At 39.1% G+C, this 16,873-nt stretch overlaps 1 protein-coding gene across 3 annotated transcripts; it reads right to left on the bottom strand.

The window, feature by feature from the left end:
- Window positions 1-1,501: 1,501 nt before the first annotated feature.
- On the bottom strand, window positions 1,502-14,099 carry LOC119074330 (oocyte zinc finger protein XlCOF6-like). 3 transcript variants are annotated; one of them, XM_037180413.1, is made up of 9 exons: window positions 13,881-14,099; window positions 13,359-13,808; window positions 13,190-13,298; window positions 12,695-12,974; window positions 12,454-12,623; window positions 12,171-12,390; window positions 11,905-12,105; window positions 9,404-9,647; window positions 1,502-1,788 (listed from the first exon to the last, which is right to left on the bottom strand). In XM_037180413.1, exons 1-9 carry the CDS (start codon window positions 14,004-14,006, stop codon window positions 1,534-1,536), a joined length of 2,055 nt encoding a protein of 684 aa, XP_037036308.1. In that variant the 5' UTR covers window positions 14,007-14,099; the 3' UTR covers window positions 1,502-1,533. The 3 variants fall into 3 exon arrangements, with proteins under 3 accessions (XP_037036308.1, XP_037036309.1, XP_037036307.1); XM_037180414.1 differs by having other exon boundaries at window positions 1,502-1,807; window positions 9,423-9,647; XM_037180412.1 differs by lacking the exon at window positions 1,502-1,788 and adding an exon at window positions 8,961-9,186 and having other exon boundaries at window positions 9,242-9,647.
- Window positions 14,100-16,873: the final 2,774 nt, after the last annotated feature.

The following is a 16,873-nucleotide window of genomic DNA, read 5'->3' as shown; positions in this document are numbered from 1 at the left end:
CCAAAGGTAAAGGCGCACTGTCCAAACTCAATACGAGAAAATTTCCAGTGCATTTTGGTCCAAACTCAAAACGAGAAAATTTCCAGTGCATTTTGGTCCAAAATCAAAACGAGAAAATTTCCAGTGCATTTTGGTCCAAAATCAAAACGAGAAAATTTCCAGTGCATTTTGGTCCAAACTCAATACGAGAAAATTTCCAGTGCACTTTGGTCCAAAATCAAAACGAGAAAATTTCCAATGCATTTTGGTCCAAACTCAATACGAGAAAATTTCCAGTGCATTTTGGTCCAAAATAAATACGAGAAAATTTTCCAGTGCATTACCTACTTCTGTTGGTTGCTATTGACGTCTATTGGAAGCAATTGACGTCTATTGGAAGCAATTGACGTCTATTGGAAGCAATTGACGTCTATTGGAAGCAATTGACGTCTATTGGAAGCAATTGATGTCTATTGGAAGCAATTGATGTCTATTGGAAGCAATTGACGTCTATTGGAAGCAATTGACGTCTATTGGAAGCAATTGACGTCTATTGGAAGCAATTGATGTCTATTGGAAGCAATTGACGTCTATTGGAAGCAATTGATGTCTATTGGAAGCAATTGACGTCTATTGGAAGCAATTGACGTCTATTGGAAGCAATTGACGTCTATTGGAAGCAATTGACGTCTATTGGCAGCAATTGACGTCTAATGGCAGTAATTGACGTCTATTGACAGTAATTGACGTCTATTGGCAGCAATTGACGTCTAATAGCAGTAATTGACGTCTATTGGCAGTAATTGACGTCTATTGGCAGCTATTGACGTCTATTGGCGTCCACTGGTAATATTGTTGATGTCTATTGACAGCTATTTGTGTCAATATGACACCTGTCACAGTATTTTCTCGCATAGTTTCCCCCTCGATATGAACTAATAACTTGTATTTTGCGACCTACCATAATTTAATATTTTGACAATGAACAATCTATAACGCGTATACGGATGTGTGCGATGTACAAATATGTTTCAATGACTGGTCCAAATTTATGTCGAAGTTCTAGCTTTCATTTATTTTTCAACGGACTCTGTGAACGTTGAAAGTTGAATTTCACATGTAAATTCACGAAAAATAAACCGAAAACAGTCCACAAGTAATCGATCATTTTCGCTGGGGGCAAATTGTAAAATGTAAAATCGTTTAACTCAATAGCACATTGGGTCATGTCCTTACAGTTAGACAGGTATTTTCCGAAGTGTTTCAAATCAGGGGAAATTAAACAAACACAAATCGGAGTGTATCCGCACTACGTATACTATATGTCGTATAGTGTGTCATGTCATTCAGACGCTAGTGGTTTGCTGTTTACTTTCGTTTTTTTATTGATTCGCTAAAGATTTTCAATTAATCCACAGAATTGCGTCAATATTTCAAGTCGAATCGTTGGCAATCGATTTCTTTTGGCTCTTTTTCCACTCCTTTGGATGGGCTTTCTTCTGATGAGAATACATGTTCGGTCTCCAGATGAATGCCTCCGGACAGAAAGAACATTTATACAATTTCTCGCCGGTGTGGGTCGCAATATGATTCTGTTAATAAATTGCCATTTGTCATCTTGCCACTCAAACTCAAGAAAAGGCATACCTTCAATGCAACGGCCGCCTTGAACGATTTATTACACAGATTGCATTTGTGACTGCTTTCCACGTGCACGTTTCGCATGTGACAAGCCATTGCAGCTGCATTCGGTGCAATTTTACTGCAAAGCGTACATTTTTCCGGCGTTCCCATGTGAATCGTGTCCATGTGCTTCTTCAAACGGTATTTATTGATAAGAGTCTTTTTCCGTTGAAAACTTCAACTACACACATCTCAGTGAGGATGAATCTTAAACCCAATTAAAACCTATTTGCCCCGGAAGTAAATGCAATTACCTTTCTAATGACACCCCACACGACCCTGTCGTTACATACCGATAAGCCTAGTGATACTGTCGTGTCGTTTGATCATATAACATTTGACTGAGTCAACTTGTGCGAATGATTTATGTGTGCGGTAGAAAAGGATTGGATGTGTAGGCTATGGGAGCAAAAATATTTATGGATTGCAATGACGACACCATGCCAGCCCTGAATTATTATTATTCTATTCTTCTTCTTCTTCTTCTTTTTCAGCCTGTTTCTATCCACTGCTGGATGTAGGCCTCTCCAACTTCTTTCCATTTCGTACGATCCATTGCCATTTGCTGCCAGTTTGTACCTGCAATATTCTTAATTCCGTTTGTCCATCTCTCTGGTGGTCTACCTATAGCTCGTCTTTTATATGGTCGCCAGTTCATTATCTCGGTTATTCTATTGAAAATCTAGAATGTCAAGCTGAAATTTCTAACGAATTGTTGACTCGTCGTCTTAATGCCTAAAACAAATTACGTAACCTGACCTTCCTCAACAATACTCAATACACTAACCTAGCTTACATTCACCCGCATGAGGTACAGACATAACACCATAACTCCTAAAATAAATGTATTACTAATGTCGAATCGGCTCTTGACACCATGTTATGATTACTTATCTGAACTAACTTACATGACTCACCGACAGACACACAATTTAAATTTCCGCACGAATATTTTGTCCTCCATTATATGTCGCTGACGCAGTGTTACAAACTTGAAAACATTAAAAAAAAATCTGTTGAAATTGTTTTCGTTACAGCAGCCATTTCTTGTTTTTCGTTTTCCGAATCAATTTATTTGAAGAGCGCAAGCAAAAAGTAAAGGAAATATTCAGTTCAAATTGGTAAGTGCGCTGAATTTTTCATTTCATTCGAAACCTTCAAAACATTTTTATGTTCAACAGGCCGAAATGGATCCCCATCGACAATTTTTTTCATTATTTAAAGGTGCCGTGCACTTTGCACGCGGAGCGACAATCGACGATGTTTTGAAGGAGTGCGGCAATTGCGGCATACAATTTAAAGGCGTGAACTGCCCCATCGGAAACTGCCACAACATTACTATTGCAGTTCCCTTTAGAGGATTCAGCCCGATGCCACCTGACAGTCCTCCATCGATGCACATTGCTGCGAACAGTTCCGGTAAGTTTCCATTGTTAGCGTAGAACGACTTTCACTGTATGTCTCTTCTCACGTATGTCTATTTAGCGTACCCAGACGTTGACATGGCCAGTCCGCATTGCTCGATGGATCTGGACGAATCGGACATGTTCGCCGACTGCTATTCACCGATTTCTAATGGTTCGCCGGATGCTGAACCGGATTGCTGTTCGCCGAGTTTTAAAGGCTTACCGGCCGCTGAACCGGATTGCTGTTCGCCGATTTCTAATGGTTCGCTGGATGCTGAACCGGATTGCTGTTCGCCGAGTTTTAAAGGCTTACCGGCCGCTGAACCGGATTGCTGTTCGCCGATTTCTAATGGTTCGCCGGATGCTGAACCGGATTGCTGTTCACCGATTTCTAATGGTTCGCCGGATGCTGAACCGGATTGCTGTTCGCCGAGTTTTAAAGGCTTACAGGCCGCTGAACCGGAAACACCGGAATCGTGCCGCGTGCCACCTGACAGTCCTCCATCGATGCACATTGCTGCGAACAGTTCCGGTAAGTTTCCATTGTTAGCGTAGAACGACTTTCACTGTATGTCTCTTCTCACGTATGTCTATTTAGATGATCCAAACGCTACCATCATTAGCCCGCATTGCTCGGTTGCTACGGACGAATTGCGCCAGTGCTTGCAGTTGGCTACGCCTCTCTAAGCTATTTTGGTTGAGGTGCGCCAAAAAATTTTCTTAAATCTGGCCGTTAACGACCACTGATCTGCGGATTGCCATAAAACATTATCATCATGTAAAAGACATCGTAGAAAAGTACCGGAATCATAAAATATTGGTATTGGGGGACTTCAATCTGCACAACATCAATTGGTCACCTGACGAGGATGACGAGAATGTTTATTTACCATACGTTTCGACTGACCACGGCGGCAATGGAAACCGTTCAAGTTATCAAATTGATGCGTACGACTTTTTGGACAAAATGCTCAGCCTACCGCTTTTGCAACTTTCGAATATTCGTAATAATGCCTCCAACGTTTTGGATTCGGTTTTCATGAATGTTTCTGATGTTTTTGACGTAGCAACAGACCAGTATACCATTATTGAGCAATCTCAGCAAGATGCCAGACACATTCCATACGAAATAAAAATGCATTGCGACATGAGTTCATCGGCGAATGTGGAGTATGTCACAATTTACCAATATGCGAAAGGACATTACGAAAGAATGGCACAACAGTTAGAAGCCATCAATTTCCAGCATGAATTCAACAATAGAGATGTGGACTCGGCATACGAATTTTTCGTTCAAACAATGAAATCTCTAATTGAACAGAATGTCCCGAAGAAAAAGGTCAAAAAGTACTCAAACAAACCTAAATGGTGGTCTGATGAATTGCAACGATTGAAAAATCGTCGAAATAAGTTATACAAACGGAAGTCAGAATCGGAACTGGGTTCGGTGGCTGAATATGAAGAAGCACATAAAGCATTTAGCGAAGAAAATGACCGTCGGTATAAAGAGCACATTCGTATCGTGCAAGAAAACGTCAAATCAGACCCAGCTGAATTTTGGAAATTCGCAAAGTTGAATGGTGGAACCGAAAAGTATCCGGACAGAATGATCTATGAAGACAGGGTTGGTACTTCAACCGAAGAAATAATCGACATGTTTGCAGACTACTTTGAATCATTGTACGTAGCCGATACAGAAAATTGGAATTTCGACGAAAATTATGTTCCGATAAGTAGAGCAGAGGATGTCAATCTGTCACTTTTTGATATCGAAGCTGCAATTCATTCACTTGATTGGAAGGGCGGTGCTGGACCTGATGAAATCAAGCCGTTTGTTATCAAAATGTGTGCATCAGTAGTCGCTTGGCCAATGTGGTTGTTGTTCCAAAAATCATTCGACTGTGGGAAAATAGCGGCGGCATCAAAAGTATCGCGAATTGTTGCTGTCTACAAAAAGAAAGGTTCCAAAACAGACGTCAAAAACTACAGAGTTATTGCCATCCAAACGATGCTCATGAAAGTCCATGATGTGGCCGTTAAACGTGAACTCAGTAAAATGATACAGCCGCAATTGAAAAGTGCTCAACATGGGTTCAGAGACAAGAGGTCAGTTGTGACGAATTTGTTAGGCCAGACTACGCTTGCACACAAAGCATTCGAACGGAACTGTCAATTGGATACATTCTATGGCGACTACAAGGCAGCATTCGACAAACTGATCATCATGGTGTTGATCATCAAATTTGCCAGATTTGGAATTGGTAAAAACACTGCAAGATGGTTGTGGCAATATTTGATCGGCCGTGTAAATTATGTTCAAATTGGAAAGTCGAAGTCCAGATTGTACGAGTCACCATCTGGAGTACCACCTGGAAGTTCTTTGGGACCAGTAATGTTCACCGCAGAGTTCCCACTCCTCCTAAAATTCATAAAATTCCTAAAATGGACCAAATCCTCCTAAAATCTCCTAAAATCTTCTAAAACTCCTAAAATTCCTAAAAATAGCCCACACTATCAAAGATTTTTTTTAATAAAACTGAAAAACAAGTAATTTTTTTAATTACGCTGCAATGAATTTGAAAACAGTTCTTTCTTTGAGTCATGCAAAATGCGATCCTGAACGTGGATTTAGCGAAAACAAATATATTCTCGAGGATCTCAGCTTGTTAGTAGATGCGACTATCGTCGCACTTCGACCAAAATTATGGTGAATCTTGTTAACTTGAAAGAAGGGTCCAGTCGACAAGAAACAACTGATAAATAATAAGTTGCTGGTCTTAACTGGCGTCAAAAAAGTGTAAACCATAAAAGTTTCAATTATTGAACTACATAAGGAAAACGATGCTTTGATAAAAAAAAACTTTTTGTCAATTAGGGGTGTACGATGGAGAAAGGATCGAGACTGGCGTAAATTTTAAAAATTCATTTACAACTTGAGACAAATCATAGAAGCTAAATTTTTTAGTTTTCGGTCTTCCACCTACTTCGACTTCTACCAAAAACCTTCTTTGAGATCTTTGTTAGCTGCATTAGTCTTATTCTACTAATTGGAGTCCAGTGCTACAAGAAAAAATTAAATCCAGGCGAAGTTTGTCGAGAAGGTATTTTTGGTGAGTCGTCAAAGTTTGCCGACTATGAAAAATTGAGTGGATTTTAAACTTGAAAATTCGGAAATTCTATCAAGAAAATAATTCGATCTTTGCTCAAGTGGGCTTAAATTCTTGCGAATGTTGTAGGCTATCCAGAACAAAAAAATTTTTGAAAATCATGTGAGAAATGTTTGTTTCGTGAGTGTTTGTTTGGTCTAAAATTGAGGCAAAATGGCTCAATTGAGAAAATCGAGTTTTTGACATCTAGGGATGATAACAATTTTTTGTGGACTATGCCTGTCTCGATCCTATATCCATCGCACATCCCTAATTGAACATATTAATTTTCTGAAACACTTTTATTATTTTACGAAGTGTATGAGAAACAGAAAGATCTTGAGGCTGCAAAAATTCCTCCGGAAATTACTTATAAAACCTTTATCAAATCTCCTAAAATACTCCTAAAATTACTTGCAAAATCTCCTAAAATTACCGTTAAAATTTCCTAAAATTCCTAATTTTTGGAGCCTTCCTAAGTCGTGGGAACTCTGTCACCGTTTTCAATGATGACTTGGTCGACGTATTGGAATTCGCTCACACTTTGCTGTTTGCTGACGATATGAAATTGGCTTCCATTATTTCTGACCTCGAAGACACTCAAAGAATGCAACGAGACATCGATAACGTGATGAATTGGAATGAAAGAAATCGACTACATTTCAACAACGACAAATGTTATATATTCAGTGCATACCGACACGATTCATCATTCATTCAAGCGAATTACACAATGGGCGATCATGTGATTGAACGCGTCGAAGAAATGAATGACTTGGGCGTCTTTTTCAACAGATGGTACCATCCTGGATATCACATCGAGCAAATGACGATGAAGGCTCGACAGATGGTTGGATGCATTAAACATTTTTCGAACGGAAATTTCACCAAAGAAACGCAAAGGATTCTCTATGTAGCGTACGTTCGTTTTAGATTGGAATTCGCTTCGACTATATGGAACCCAGCTGCACAGATATACATTGATGACATCGAGTCCATACAGAAACAATTCGTCATATATCTACTGGAAAGTCGTACTAATGCGACAACATATAGATTGGCTCCATACGAGGATCGTAGTTTGGAGAAGAGACGAACAGTTGCAGATGCCGTGCTTGCCTTTGACATTTATAAGGGAAATATCAAGGATGACATCATTTCACCGAATTTTATACGGAATGAGAGCGTCTACGATCTTCGACACTCTACTCTGCAGCTACTGGTTGAACCGAGGGTGACGACCGTATATTTGTCGAATCAGCCAGTTGTACGGATGATAAAGTTAATCAATGAACATAAAGATGTAGTGACTAGGTGTAACGGCAGGACTTTATTTAAAAGTGAAATTATGGAAAAACTTTATGACGACGGACTGTGATGCTCTGATTGTGATGTAAAATTAAGTTTATTTATTGTGTAGTGTAAGTTTTGATGTATGCTATCATTGTTTTATTCATCCAGTCTTGGCGGTCATAAATAAATTCATTCATTCATTTTGAATCGTTGACTCGTCTCTATCGTCTAAAAATTGGCATATTCAAGGTTACCGATGATGCAACAGTTTTATTTGCGCGGCAAAAAGATCAGAAACAGTCCGTACATCACGTTTCGCATCTGTATGTAGCTGGACAACTCGATTTGGATCACAGAAACTGATCTGTGGACTATTTAAGATTTATGAGCTGTGGCTGTGGGCAAGTGTCAGTGGCACCCGAAGATGAGCAGAAGAAAATGGCGTCCGAAATACTTTAAAAAAATTTAACTTTCATAAATTGGCGCCTATTTTTTCACTTGCCAGATGGTTCCAAAGGTAAAGGCGCACTGTCCAAACTCAATACGAGAAAATTTCCAGTGCATTTTGGTCCAAACTCAAAACGAGAAAATTTCCAGTGCATTTTGGTCCAAACTCAATACGAGAAAATTTCCAGTGCATTTTTGGAAGCAATTGACGTCTATTGGAAGCATTTGACGTCTATTGGAAGCAATTGACGTCTATTGGAAGCAATTGACGTCTATTGGCAGCAATTGACGTCTATTGGCAGCAATTGACGTCTATTGGCAGCAATTGACGTCTATTCGCAGAAATTGACGTCTATTCACAGCAATTGACGTCTATTTGTAGCTTTTAACGTCTATTGACAGCAATTGACGTCTATTGGAAGCAATTGACGTCTATTGACAGCAATTGACGTCTACTGGCAGCAATTGACGTCTATTGGCAGTAATTGACGTCTATTGGCAGCAATTGACGTCTATTGGCAGTAATTGACGTCTATTGGCAGCTATTGACGTCTATTGGCGTTCATTGGTAACTGTTGATGTCTATTGACAGCTATTTGTGTCAATATGACACCTGTCACAGTATTTTCTCGCATAGTTTCTCCCTCGATATGAACTAATAACTTGTATTTTGCGACCTACCATAATTTAATATTTTGACAATGAACAATCTATAACGCGTATACGGATGTGTGCGATGTACAAATATGTTTCAATGACTGGTCCAAATTTATGTCGAAATTTTAGCTTTCATTTATTTTTCAACGGACTCTGCTTGAACGTTGAAAGTTGAATTTCACATGTAAATTCACGAAAAATAAACCGAAAACAGTCCACAAGTAATCGATCATTTTCGCTGGGGGCAAATTCGTTTTACTCAATAGCACATTGGGTCATGTCCTTACAGTTAGACAGGTATTTTCCGAAGTGTTTCAAATCAGGGGAAATTAAACAAACACAAATCGGAGTTTACTTTCGTTTTTTTATTGATTCGCTAAAGATTTTCAATTAATCCACAGAATTGCGTCAATATTTCAAGTCGAATCGTTGGCAATCGATTTCTTTTGGCTCTTTTTCCACTCCTTTGGATGGGCTTTCTTCTGATGAGAATACATGTTCGGTCTCCAAATGAATGCCTCCGGACAGAAAGAACATTTATACAATTTCTCGCCGGTGTGGGTCGCAATATGATCCTGTTAATAAATTGCCATTTATCATCTTGCCACTCAAACTCAAGAAAAGGCATACCTTCAATGCAACGGCCGCCTTGAACGATTTATTACACAGATTGCATTTGTGACTGCTTTCCACGTGCACGTTTCGCATGTGACAAGCCATTGCAGCTGCATTCGGTGCAATTTTACTGCAAAGCGTACATTTTTCCGGCGTTCCCATGTGAATCGTGTCCATGTGCTTCTTCAAACGGTATTTATTGATAAAAGATGCGTGGCATACGGTACAATCGTACCGTTCGGTCAGACTACGTGAACCGTTGGCCGTTGTCACAATTTGATGGACCGTGTGAATGTGACTGTTCACCGCCGATCTCGATACGAAATCGCGGCCACAGTACTCACAGATGACTCGTTTCATGTTGGAGTCTTTGTTGTGAATTAGTTTCACATGAAAGTCCAGCGATTGGATGGCTGAGTAGCTGAAAATGATCGAATTATCGGCGACTTGGAGGAACTTGCGTCACATGATGATCGTGCAACTAAAAAGGTTCGGCTAGGAAACGCTATCCCCCAAAAAACCCAGAAGGGTAAATGTGACGCAAGTCCTTTATCTTACTTACAAAATAACTGATATCGCTGAGGGTGACGCATTCTGCGCCTGTACGTAAACTTTTTATCAACCAAAAAGTTACCCAAAAAGTTTCAGAAAGAAAATTTGACAAAAAAAAAATTGCGTCACAAAGTGGCAGATGATTCGGCCTTCTTCCGTTTAAATTCCATTATTTCACGACGGATTTTGTCCTATTTTCATAGCCATGGTTACCTCAACAGAGTTGGATATTTTTGATGGCAGGTTTTCAGTGTATAAGGAGCTTGTCAAATCTCATCTTACATATTAGTTTTTGGAATTTCTGGTTTTGAACTATTTTCTAATTTTGTTATGTGATTCGGATTTGAATATTCTTTTTTTTTCTAAATTTTTGATTGACATGTTATTGGGCTTCGGCCTGTTTGTTGATCGTAAAACGAATAAAAATAAAAAAAATAAATAAAAAACATCTGCCACTTTGTGACGCAATTTTTTTTTGTCAAATTTGCTTTCTGAAACTTTTTGGGTCACTTTTCGGTTGATAAAAAGTTTACGTACAGGCGCAGAATGCGTCACCCTCAGCGATATCAGTTATTTTGTTAGTAAGATAAAGGACTTGCGTCACATTTACCCTTCTGGGTTTTTTGGGGGATATCAGTTCTTTTGGAAGTTTAGGGGTAAGGGTCACTAGTTTTGTAAGCATCTCACGTCGACTGCAGCTCAAATCCATCGAAAATACGATGGAAGTTAGGAAGTGCCGGAGAAATCATATGTCATCCCAAAATTTAGGGACCAACCTTGGAACACCTCTCTTATATCGAAAATAACCCTAATCCATCGAGAAATCCCATGGAAGTTAGAAAGTGCCAGAGGAATCATCTGTCATCCCAAAATTTAGGAACCAACCTTGGAACACCTCACTTATGTCGAAAATAACCCGAATCCATCAAAAAATCCGATGGAAGTTAGGAAGTGCCAGAGGAATCATCTGTCATCCCAAAATTTAGGAACCAACCTTGGAACACCTCACTTATGTCGAAAATAACCCGAATCCATCAAAAAATCCGATGGAAGTTAGGAAGTGCCAGAGGAATCATCTGTCATCCCAAAATTTAGGAACCAACCTTGGAACACCTCACTTATGTCGAAAATAACCCGAATCCATCAAAAAATCCGATGGAAGTTAGGAAGTGCCAGAGGAATCATCTGTCATCCCAAAATATAGGAACCAACCTTGGAACACCTCACTTATGTCGAAAATAACCCGAATCCATCAAAAAATCCGATGGAAGTTAGGAAGTGCCAGAGGAATCATCTGTCATCCCAAAATTTGGGAACCGACCTGGTGTAAGTTAATATTTAATAATCCACACAATTTCCAACAAGAAACACATCCAAAAACAACACACACCTTTCACCACATTACCATCCATTTCATGTACCAAAATATACAACACACACACACACATACAAATTGGTTTTTATATGACATTTGTATATGGAGACTTTGAGGAGCTCCAACTCCCAAGATATGGATTTTTTCCAACTTTTGAAAATTCCATTGTTATTTTTGGGCCATTATTAGCCTATAACCAAAATTTCAGGAAAATCTATAGAAACGTTTAGGAGTTCCTGGATCCTGGAATCTTGGAACTAACTAACTAACTAACTAACTAACGTAGGCGATTTCAGTTATCTGAAAAAAAACGAAATTTTGCTTATTTTCATACAAACATCAATGTTTCGAAGTTCAATATCTCGGCCAATTTTGAAGCTGCAGTAACGTGTGATAGCTCGTTGAACTCGTATCGATGCCGAGATTCCAGATATCCTGGTTTGGGGGTCGTTTGAGTAAAGGGGGAGAAGTCAAAAAGTTGCTGTATACATGCTCCGCCGTCCCCAAAAAAAATTTTTGTAAACATTTTTGGTAGTGAACTTGCGTCACGCCCGCTAACTAACGTGCGGGCATGATAAAGGTAGGTCAAGGATTTTGAACCGGACGTGAAACTCAAACGTAATTTGGGGCAAGCAAGGCCTAAGACTATTCTAGGGACTTTGCGTCCGACCGGGTCACCGCAATTGAACTTGAAGATGGAACTATTCTCAGCATTACACCTAGCCGAGTGGATAGGTCATGTTCTACTTACCGTTTGTCGCATTGCGTGCATTGGAATGATTTCCTATTGGCCTTATCATGAACATTGAAGTGATCCTTCAGTTTGTAGTTCGAGAGGAATGCTTTGCCGCAAACTTGGCACACGAATTTCTTGCTCTCGACCGCTTTGTGCTTGGACATATGCACTGACAGCGTAATTTTCCGATCGAAACACTTGCCACAGTATGTACATCTGAACATAGAGAAATAGTCCAATTCAGTCTCATGACCTGCCAGAAGCGACGGCAATTTTCTTACTTGAAATGACTGGGATCCAAATGGTATTTGAAATGATCCTCAATGGATGTGGCGGACATAAATTTCGAATCGCAGCACAACAGATAGCCCTTGATGCCATGTTCGGTCATGTAGTGGGTCTTGGCATTCGGCAGTGATGTGAAGGACACATTTGCACACAAATCACATTTCATGGTGAAGACATCCGTCAATATTGCTGCTTTCACTTCGCTTTCATCCGCTGAAAATAAGAAATTGTTTCGCTTTGTCGCTGGTCAACAAAATTCGGGACTTGCTCTCATACCGATTCCATGCACATAGCGTCGATGAAGGACCATAAACACTTCTTGAGCGAAACCTTTGTTGCAGTCTTTGCACTTGAACGGATTCTTTTCCAGTTCATCGATGTGCCGCTGAAGATGCGCAAGCATTTTCTCAATGTTGTCCCTGATGATCTTTCCGCACGCTTCACATCTAAAATCGAAAAAGCGGCTCAGCACGGGAAACACGTCTGTCTCAAGACCTGCACTAGAAACTGCCGTTACCTGAGTCGATCTGAATGCAAATGCCGGAAAATGTGACCGTTGACTTCGGCATCAATTGTCATTTTTACGCCACAGCACTTGATGTGACCATCATCCGTGTCGTGCTGTTGTTTGTAGTGGTCCTTCATTTGTTGTAACGATATTGTCTGTTGGTCGTTGTTACAAATTTCACAGTGCGAGTCAACGCTTTCAGTTAAAATCCGCTTCAATTCGTCTCCGGTCAACGATGTGGACAGCTTTTCGAATCGTTCTTGTTGATCTTTCAGTTTGGACAGCATTTCTGAAATGAAATGAAAAAATGATTTGCAGGAGTCCAGTTACCGGGTATACGAAGGGGCAACCACTGCTAACTCTCATGACATCTCAAGTTTTAACTCCTCCCCGAGTTCTAACTTTTCGAGTGATTCAAGGGTGTCGCTTCCTCGATGGGTATGATAACAATTTGGGACACTAGCTCACTCTACACTCCAGACTTCGACGGCTTAATACGCCTACCTTGACTATGTTCGGCTTTGTTGTGTTTTTGTACAGCTTTTTTGTTCGTGAATCTTTGAGAGCAAATTTGGCAAACGTAAGATGCATTAACGTGACGCAGTAAATGGTCCTGCAGAAGAAAGCCACTTGTTTAAAAAGGCAGCCGTGGTACCGGTGTTATCAATTGTACCTTCAGTTTTTGCTTCGACGAAATGACCGCTTGACACACGTCACAGATGAACTTGTTCGGATGTCGTTCAGAGAGTCTAAGATCTGAAGACATCGTGCGAATATTTTCAAGCGCTGACTTGGCAGCATTTCTGGTTCTTCTGATGTTCTCATTCAACGGTTCATCGCTGGCAATAATGTCGCTCGGTTTGACATCAATTTCCACACGTTCGATTTTCGTCGGATTGTAGAAAGGTTCAAAATTATCGGCACTGCCCATGAAATCACTGTCTTGATCCTGATCCGAGTGTTCTTGAATCTCAACGAAATTGTTGTCCTGTTCCTGTTTCACCAATTCACTTAAATATTTCGTCTGCGCTGCTTGTACATCTTGGTGAAATGTGTGGAAATTGTCGATCGTTGTCCAGCAAACTTCGCACACATACTTTGGCAATGGATCCAATTGGCTGACCTTTTCAACAAACAATGAGAATATGCAGCCGGATTCAGGCAATTCGAAAATCCAATTTTTATTTTTTTTTACCTCACCAATGTGTTGAGCTATCAGGTCGACAACATTTTTGAACGGGTCATTGCTGTTGAAAATGTTGATGTGTCGACTTTGATGCCGGAGACACAGTCGGCACAATTCCATACTTTTTCGATTCATATGCCTTCCAAATTTGAATATTTTATGTTAGAAAGCCATTTAAAACAGAAATGTTTTCCACTTTTTTGTTTCTATTTTGTTTACTGTCTGTCAAGTCTGTCACCAATATCTCTGTCACATATTATTGACACAACAAGATTGACAGTCAGTAGAATTTTCAATATTTTGGCGCAAAATCAGGCGAAACTTCTTCTTTCTTTCCCACATCTAGCACATATGACGATGGAAGAACAAAGGGTCACTAGCTAGACCTGGTTAGGAATGACCATCCTTTCTTGGACCATTCATTGAGTGATAAAGTTGATGATAAAGTTAGCGATGATGATGATGATAATTACTTTTTCTTGGCAAGATAGTAATTCTTAATTGGTTATCACAAATTTGGTTTAAATCGACGAGGATTCTTAGGTCAAGTTCGTAGATAGGCAATATCGTTCTAATGATCTGGGAGTAGTTCCCAAAACTAATTTTCTGGTTTTTTGTTGGCACGACGAGTTATAACATTTTTGAGGTTAAGTTCATAGCTGGACAATATCGTTCCAATGATCTGGGAGTAACTCCTAAAAGAAATCTTGCCTATTTTCTATAGATGGAACGATAACTTGGGTAGTAGTAAGCCGATTTTCAAAATTGTTGTTTCCTTCATTGACGAATCACATTCATGAGGTCTGATTGACAGATGAACAAAAGCGGTCGAATGATCTGGGTATTTATTATGAGCGCGTGTGGGCTCATGTGTTTGACGGCGCATCAAACTCACACCCGCACAAGATAGTTTAAAATGCCAAATATTTTTGAATAGACCTTAGGCCTATTAAAATGTTTAAACGTCTTTTGATAATTTCATCATTCAAGAGACCTGACCTACCCACGACCTAGGAAAACATGACATTTCTACCGTGTGATTATCGTCTCGAACAACAATATCGCGCAAAAGACAGTTCAGGGCAATGTTATCGCTCCAGAACACGATAATATCGCTCAGAAGACGATAATATCGCTCAGAAGACGATAATATCGCTCAGAAGACGATAATATCGCTCAGAAGACGATAATATCGCTCAGAAGACGATAATATCGCTCAGAAGACGATAATATCGCTCAGAAGATGATAATATCGCCCAGGGTAATAATATCATTCAGGGCGATATTATCACCCAGGGCGATATTATCACCCAGGGCGATATTATCACCCAGGGCGATATTATCATCTTCTGGGCGATGTTATCAATGAAAGTGGTCTGTCCATACAAACCGGTGGAAATAGCAATTTCATATAAATAATTTTCATTGAGAGGTGAGTTTGTTTATATGAAATCGCTATTTCCTCCGCTTCATACAAATTTTGACATTCAGGGGTCGTTCTTGTCCTTATTTCCTTATTTTTCCTACTTTTCGAGAATTGTCCTTATTTTGTCCTTACTGTACTAATTGTCCTTATTTTCTGTTTGAATTTTTATGATTTTTTTTTGTTCACAGAACAGAATCAAAAAATAGATAAAAGTATGAGTAGCTCTAAATAATTTTATTTTCTTTAATTTTCCAACGCAACATCTGTATGGAAAAATCAAAATGTGATTTAAAAAAAAAATTTAGGCACCCTATAACTGAAACAAAAAATTGTAAAGAAAAAATCAAGCTAAACGCAAACACCATAATAGTAGGGCTCACTAGCTGCATTTTGGTGCATTTTGGTATAAAAACGTGAATTTTTTACGATTGATAAATATACATTTGGGGATTCCAAAACGATTGGGAGACTTTGAAAAAGTGACCTCTAGCCCTCTAGCGCCATCTACACCCGGTTGAAGTTTTCGATGCAGAGGTAACTTTGATGAATTTCTGTGTAGCGGGAATCAAAGCTACGCAGGTGATATTGGTCTCAAACGAAAGCTAAGGGTTCAAAGTTTTTTTTAGTGCAAAAAAATTTCACGAATTTTCCGATTTTCCAGTAGTTTTACCGAATTTTCATAAAAATGATATTTTAAAACTGAGGTGAAACTTAAGTAATTTTTAAAATTGATTCAGAAAAGTTTTTTTTCTTCGCTATTATCGTTGCACATTCAGTCTCCAAACTTTTAACTATGAAAAAGTTTTTGGATATTCCGCAGCAGTGGTAACTAGTTTCAGTTTTTATCGAAAATTTGATCCCTTTTGCATGGCGAATTTTTTTTTTTCGTAAATTTAATGAGACTAGTACTGGGAATGCTAGACATGATCTAAAAACAAAATAAAACCAGTTTTTCGATTTTTAAAAAAATATTAAGTTTCCGAAATCTGCTAAAATCTGTAAATTTTCCTCCTTCGGCGAACTTTGACAGACCCTAAAAAATCCATCAAACAGCACAAGATTACTTATAATGCTATGCTGGGACCCTCAGCTTTCAAACGATACCAAACACTCTACCTCCGGATCAAAGGATGTATGCCTTGTGATGTGAGATATGTGGTTGGACCCAATTTCAAGCAAATTTAGAAATATATGGGGAAATATATTTCGAGGTAAGTGGAAAAGCTGCAAAAATCATTTTTAAAGGGATATTGATTAGAAAACGGAAGTTGTCAAAAGCTGACTCACCCAAAATAATTAAAATCGTTTTTGTTTTGCCTTTTCCACTTACCTCTTAAAATTTACAGATTTTAGCAGATTGCGGAAACTTAATATTTTTTTAAAAATCGAAAAACTGGTTTTATTTTGTTTTTAGATCATGCCTAGCATTTCCAGTACTAGTCTCATTAAATTTACGAAAAAAAAATTTCGCCGAAAAAAATTCGCCATGCAAAAGGGATCAAATTTTCGATGAAAACTGAAACTAGTTACCACTGCTGCGGAACATCCAAAAACTTTTTCATCGTTAAAAGTTTGG

This window comes from Bradysia coprophila, unplaced genomic scaffold, assembly GCF_014529535.1.
Source record: "Bradysia coprophila strain Holo2 unplaced genomic scaffold, BU_Bcop_v1 contig_151, whole genome shotgun sequence".
Taxonomy (NCBI): Eukaryota; Metazoa; Arthropoda; class Insecta; order Diptera; family Sciaridae; genus Bradysia; species Bradysia coprophila.
Note: the sequence above shows the minus strand (reverse complement) of the source record. Positions and strands in the feature narration are given on the sequence as shown.

What these genes read in the sequence shown, in the direction of transcription:
- LOC119074330 (XM_037180412.1), bottom strand. Translation starts at nt 14,006, where the DNA reads ATGAATCGAAAAAGTATGGAATTGTGCCGACTGTGTCTCCGGCATCAA. An exon ending in CGTCGAAGCAAAAACTGAAG is followed by an intron (nt 13,299 to 13,358) that starts GTACAATTGATA and finishes TTTCTTCTGCAG; the next exon opens with GACCATTTACTGCGTCACGT. An exon ending in TGCACGCAATGCGACAAACG is followed by an intron (nt 9,648 to 11,904) that starts GTAAGTAGAACA and finishes GATCATTTTCAG; the next exon opens with CTACTCAGCCATCCAATCGC.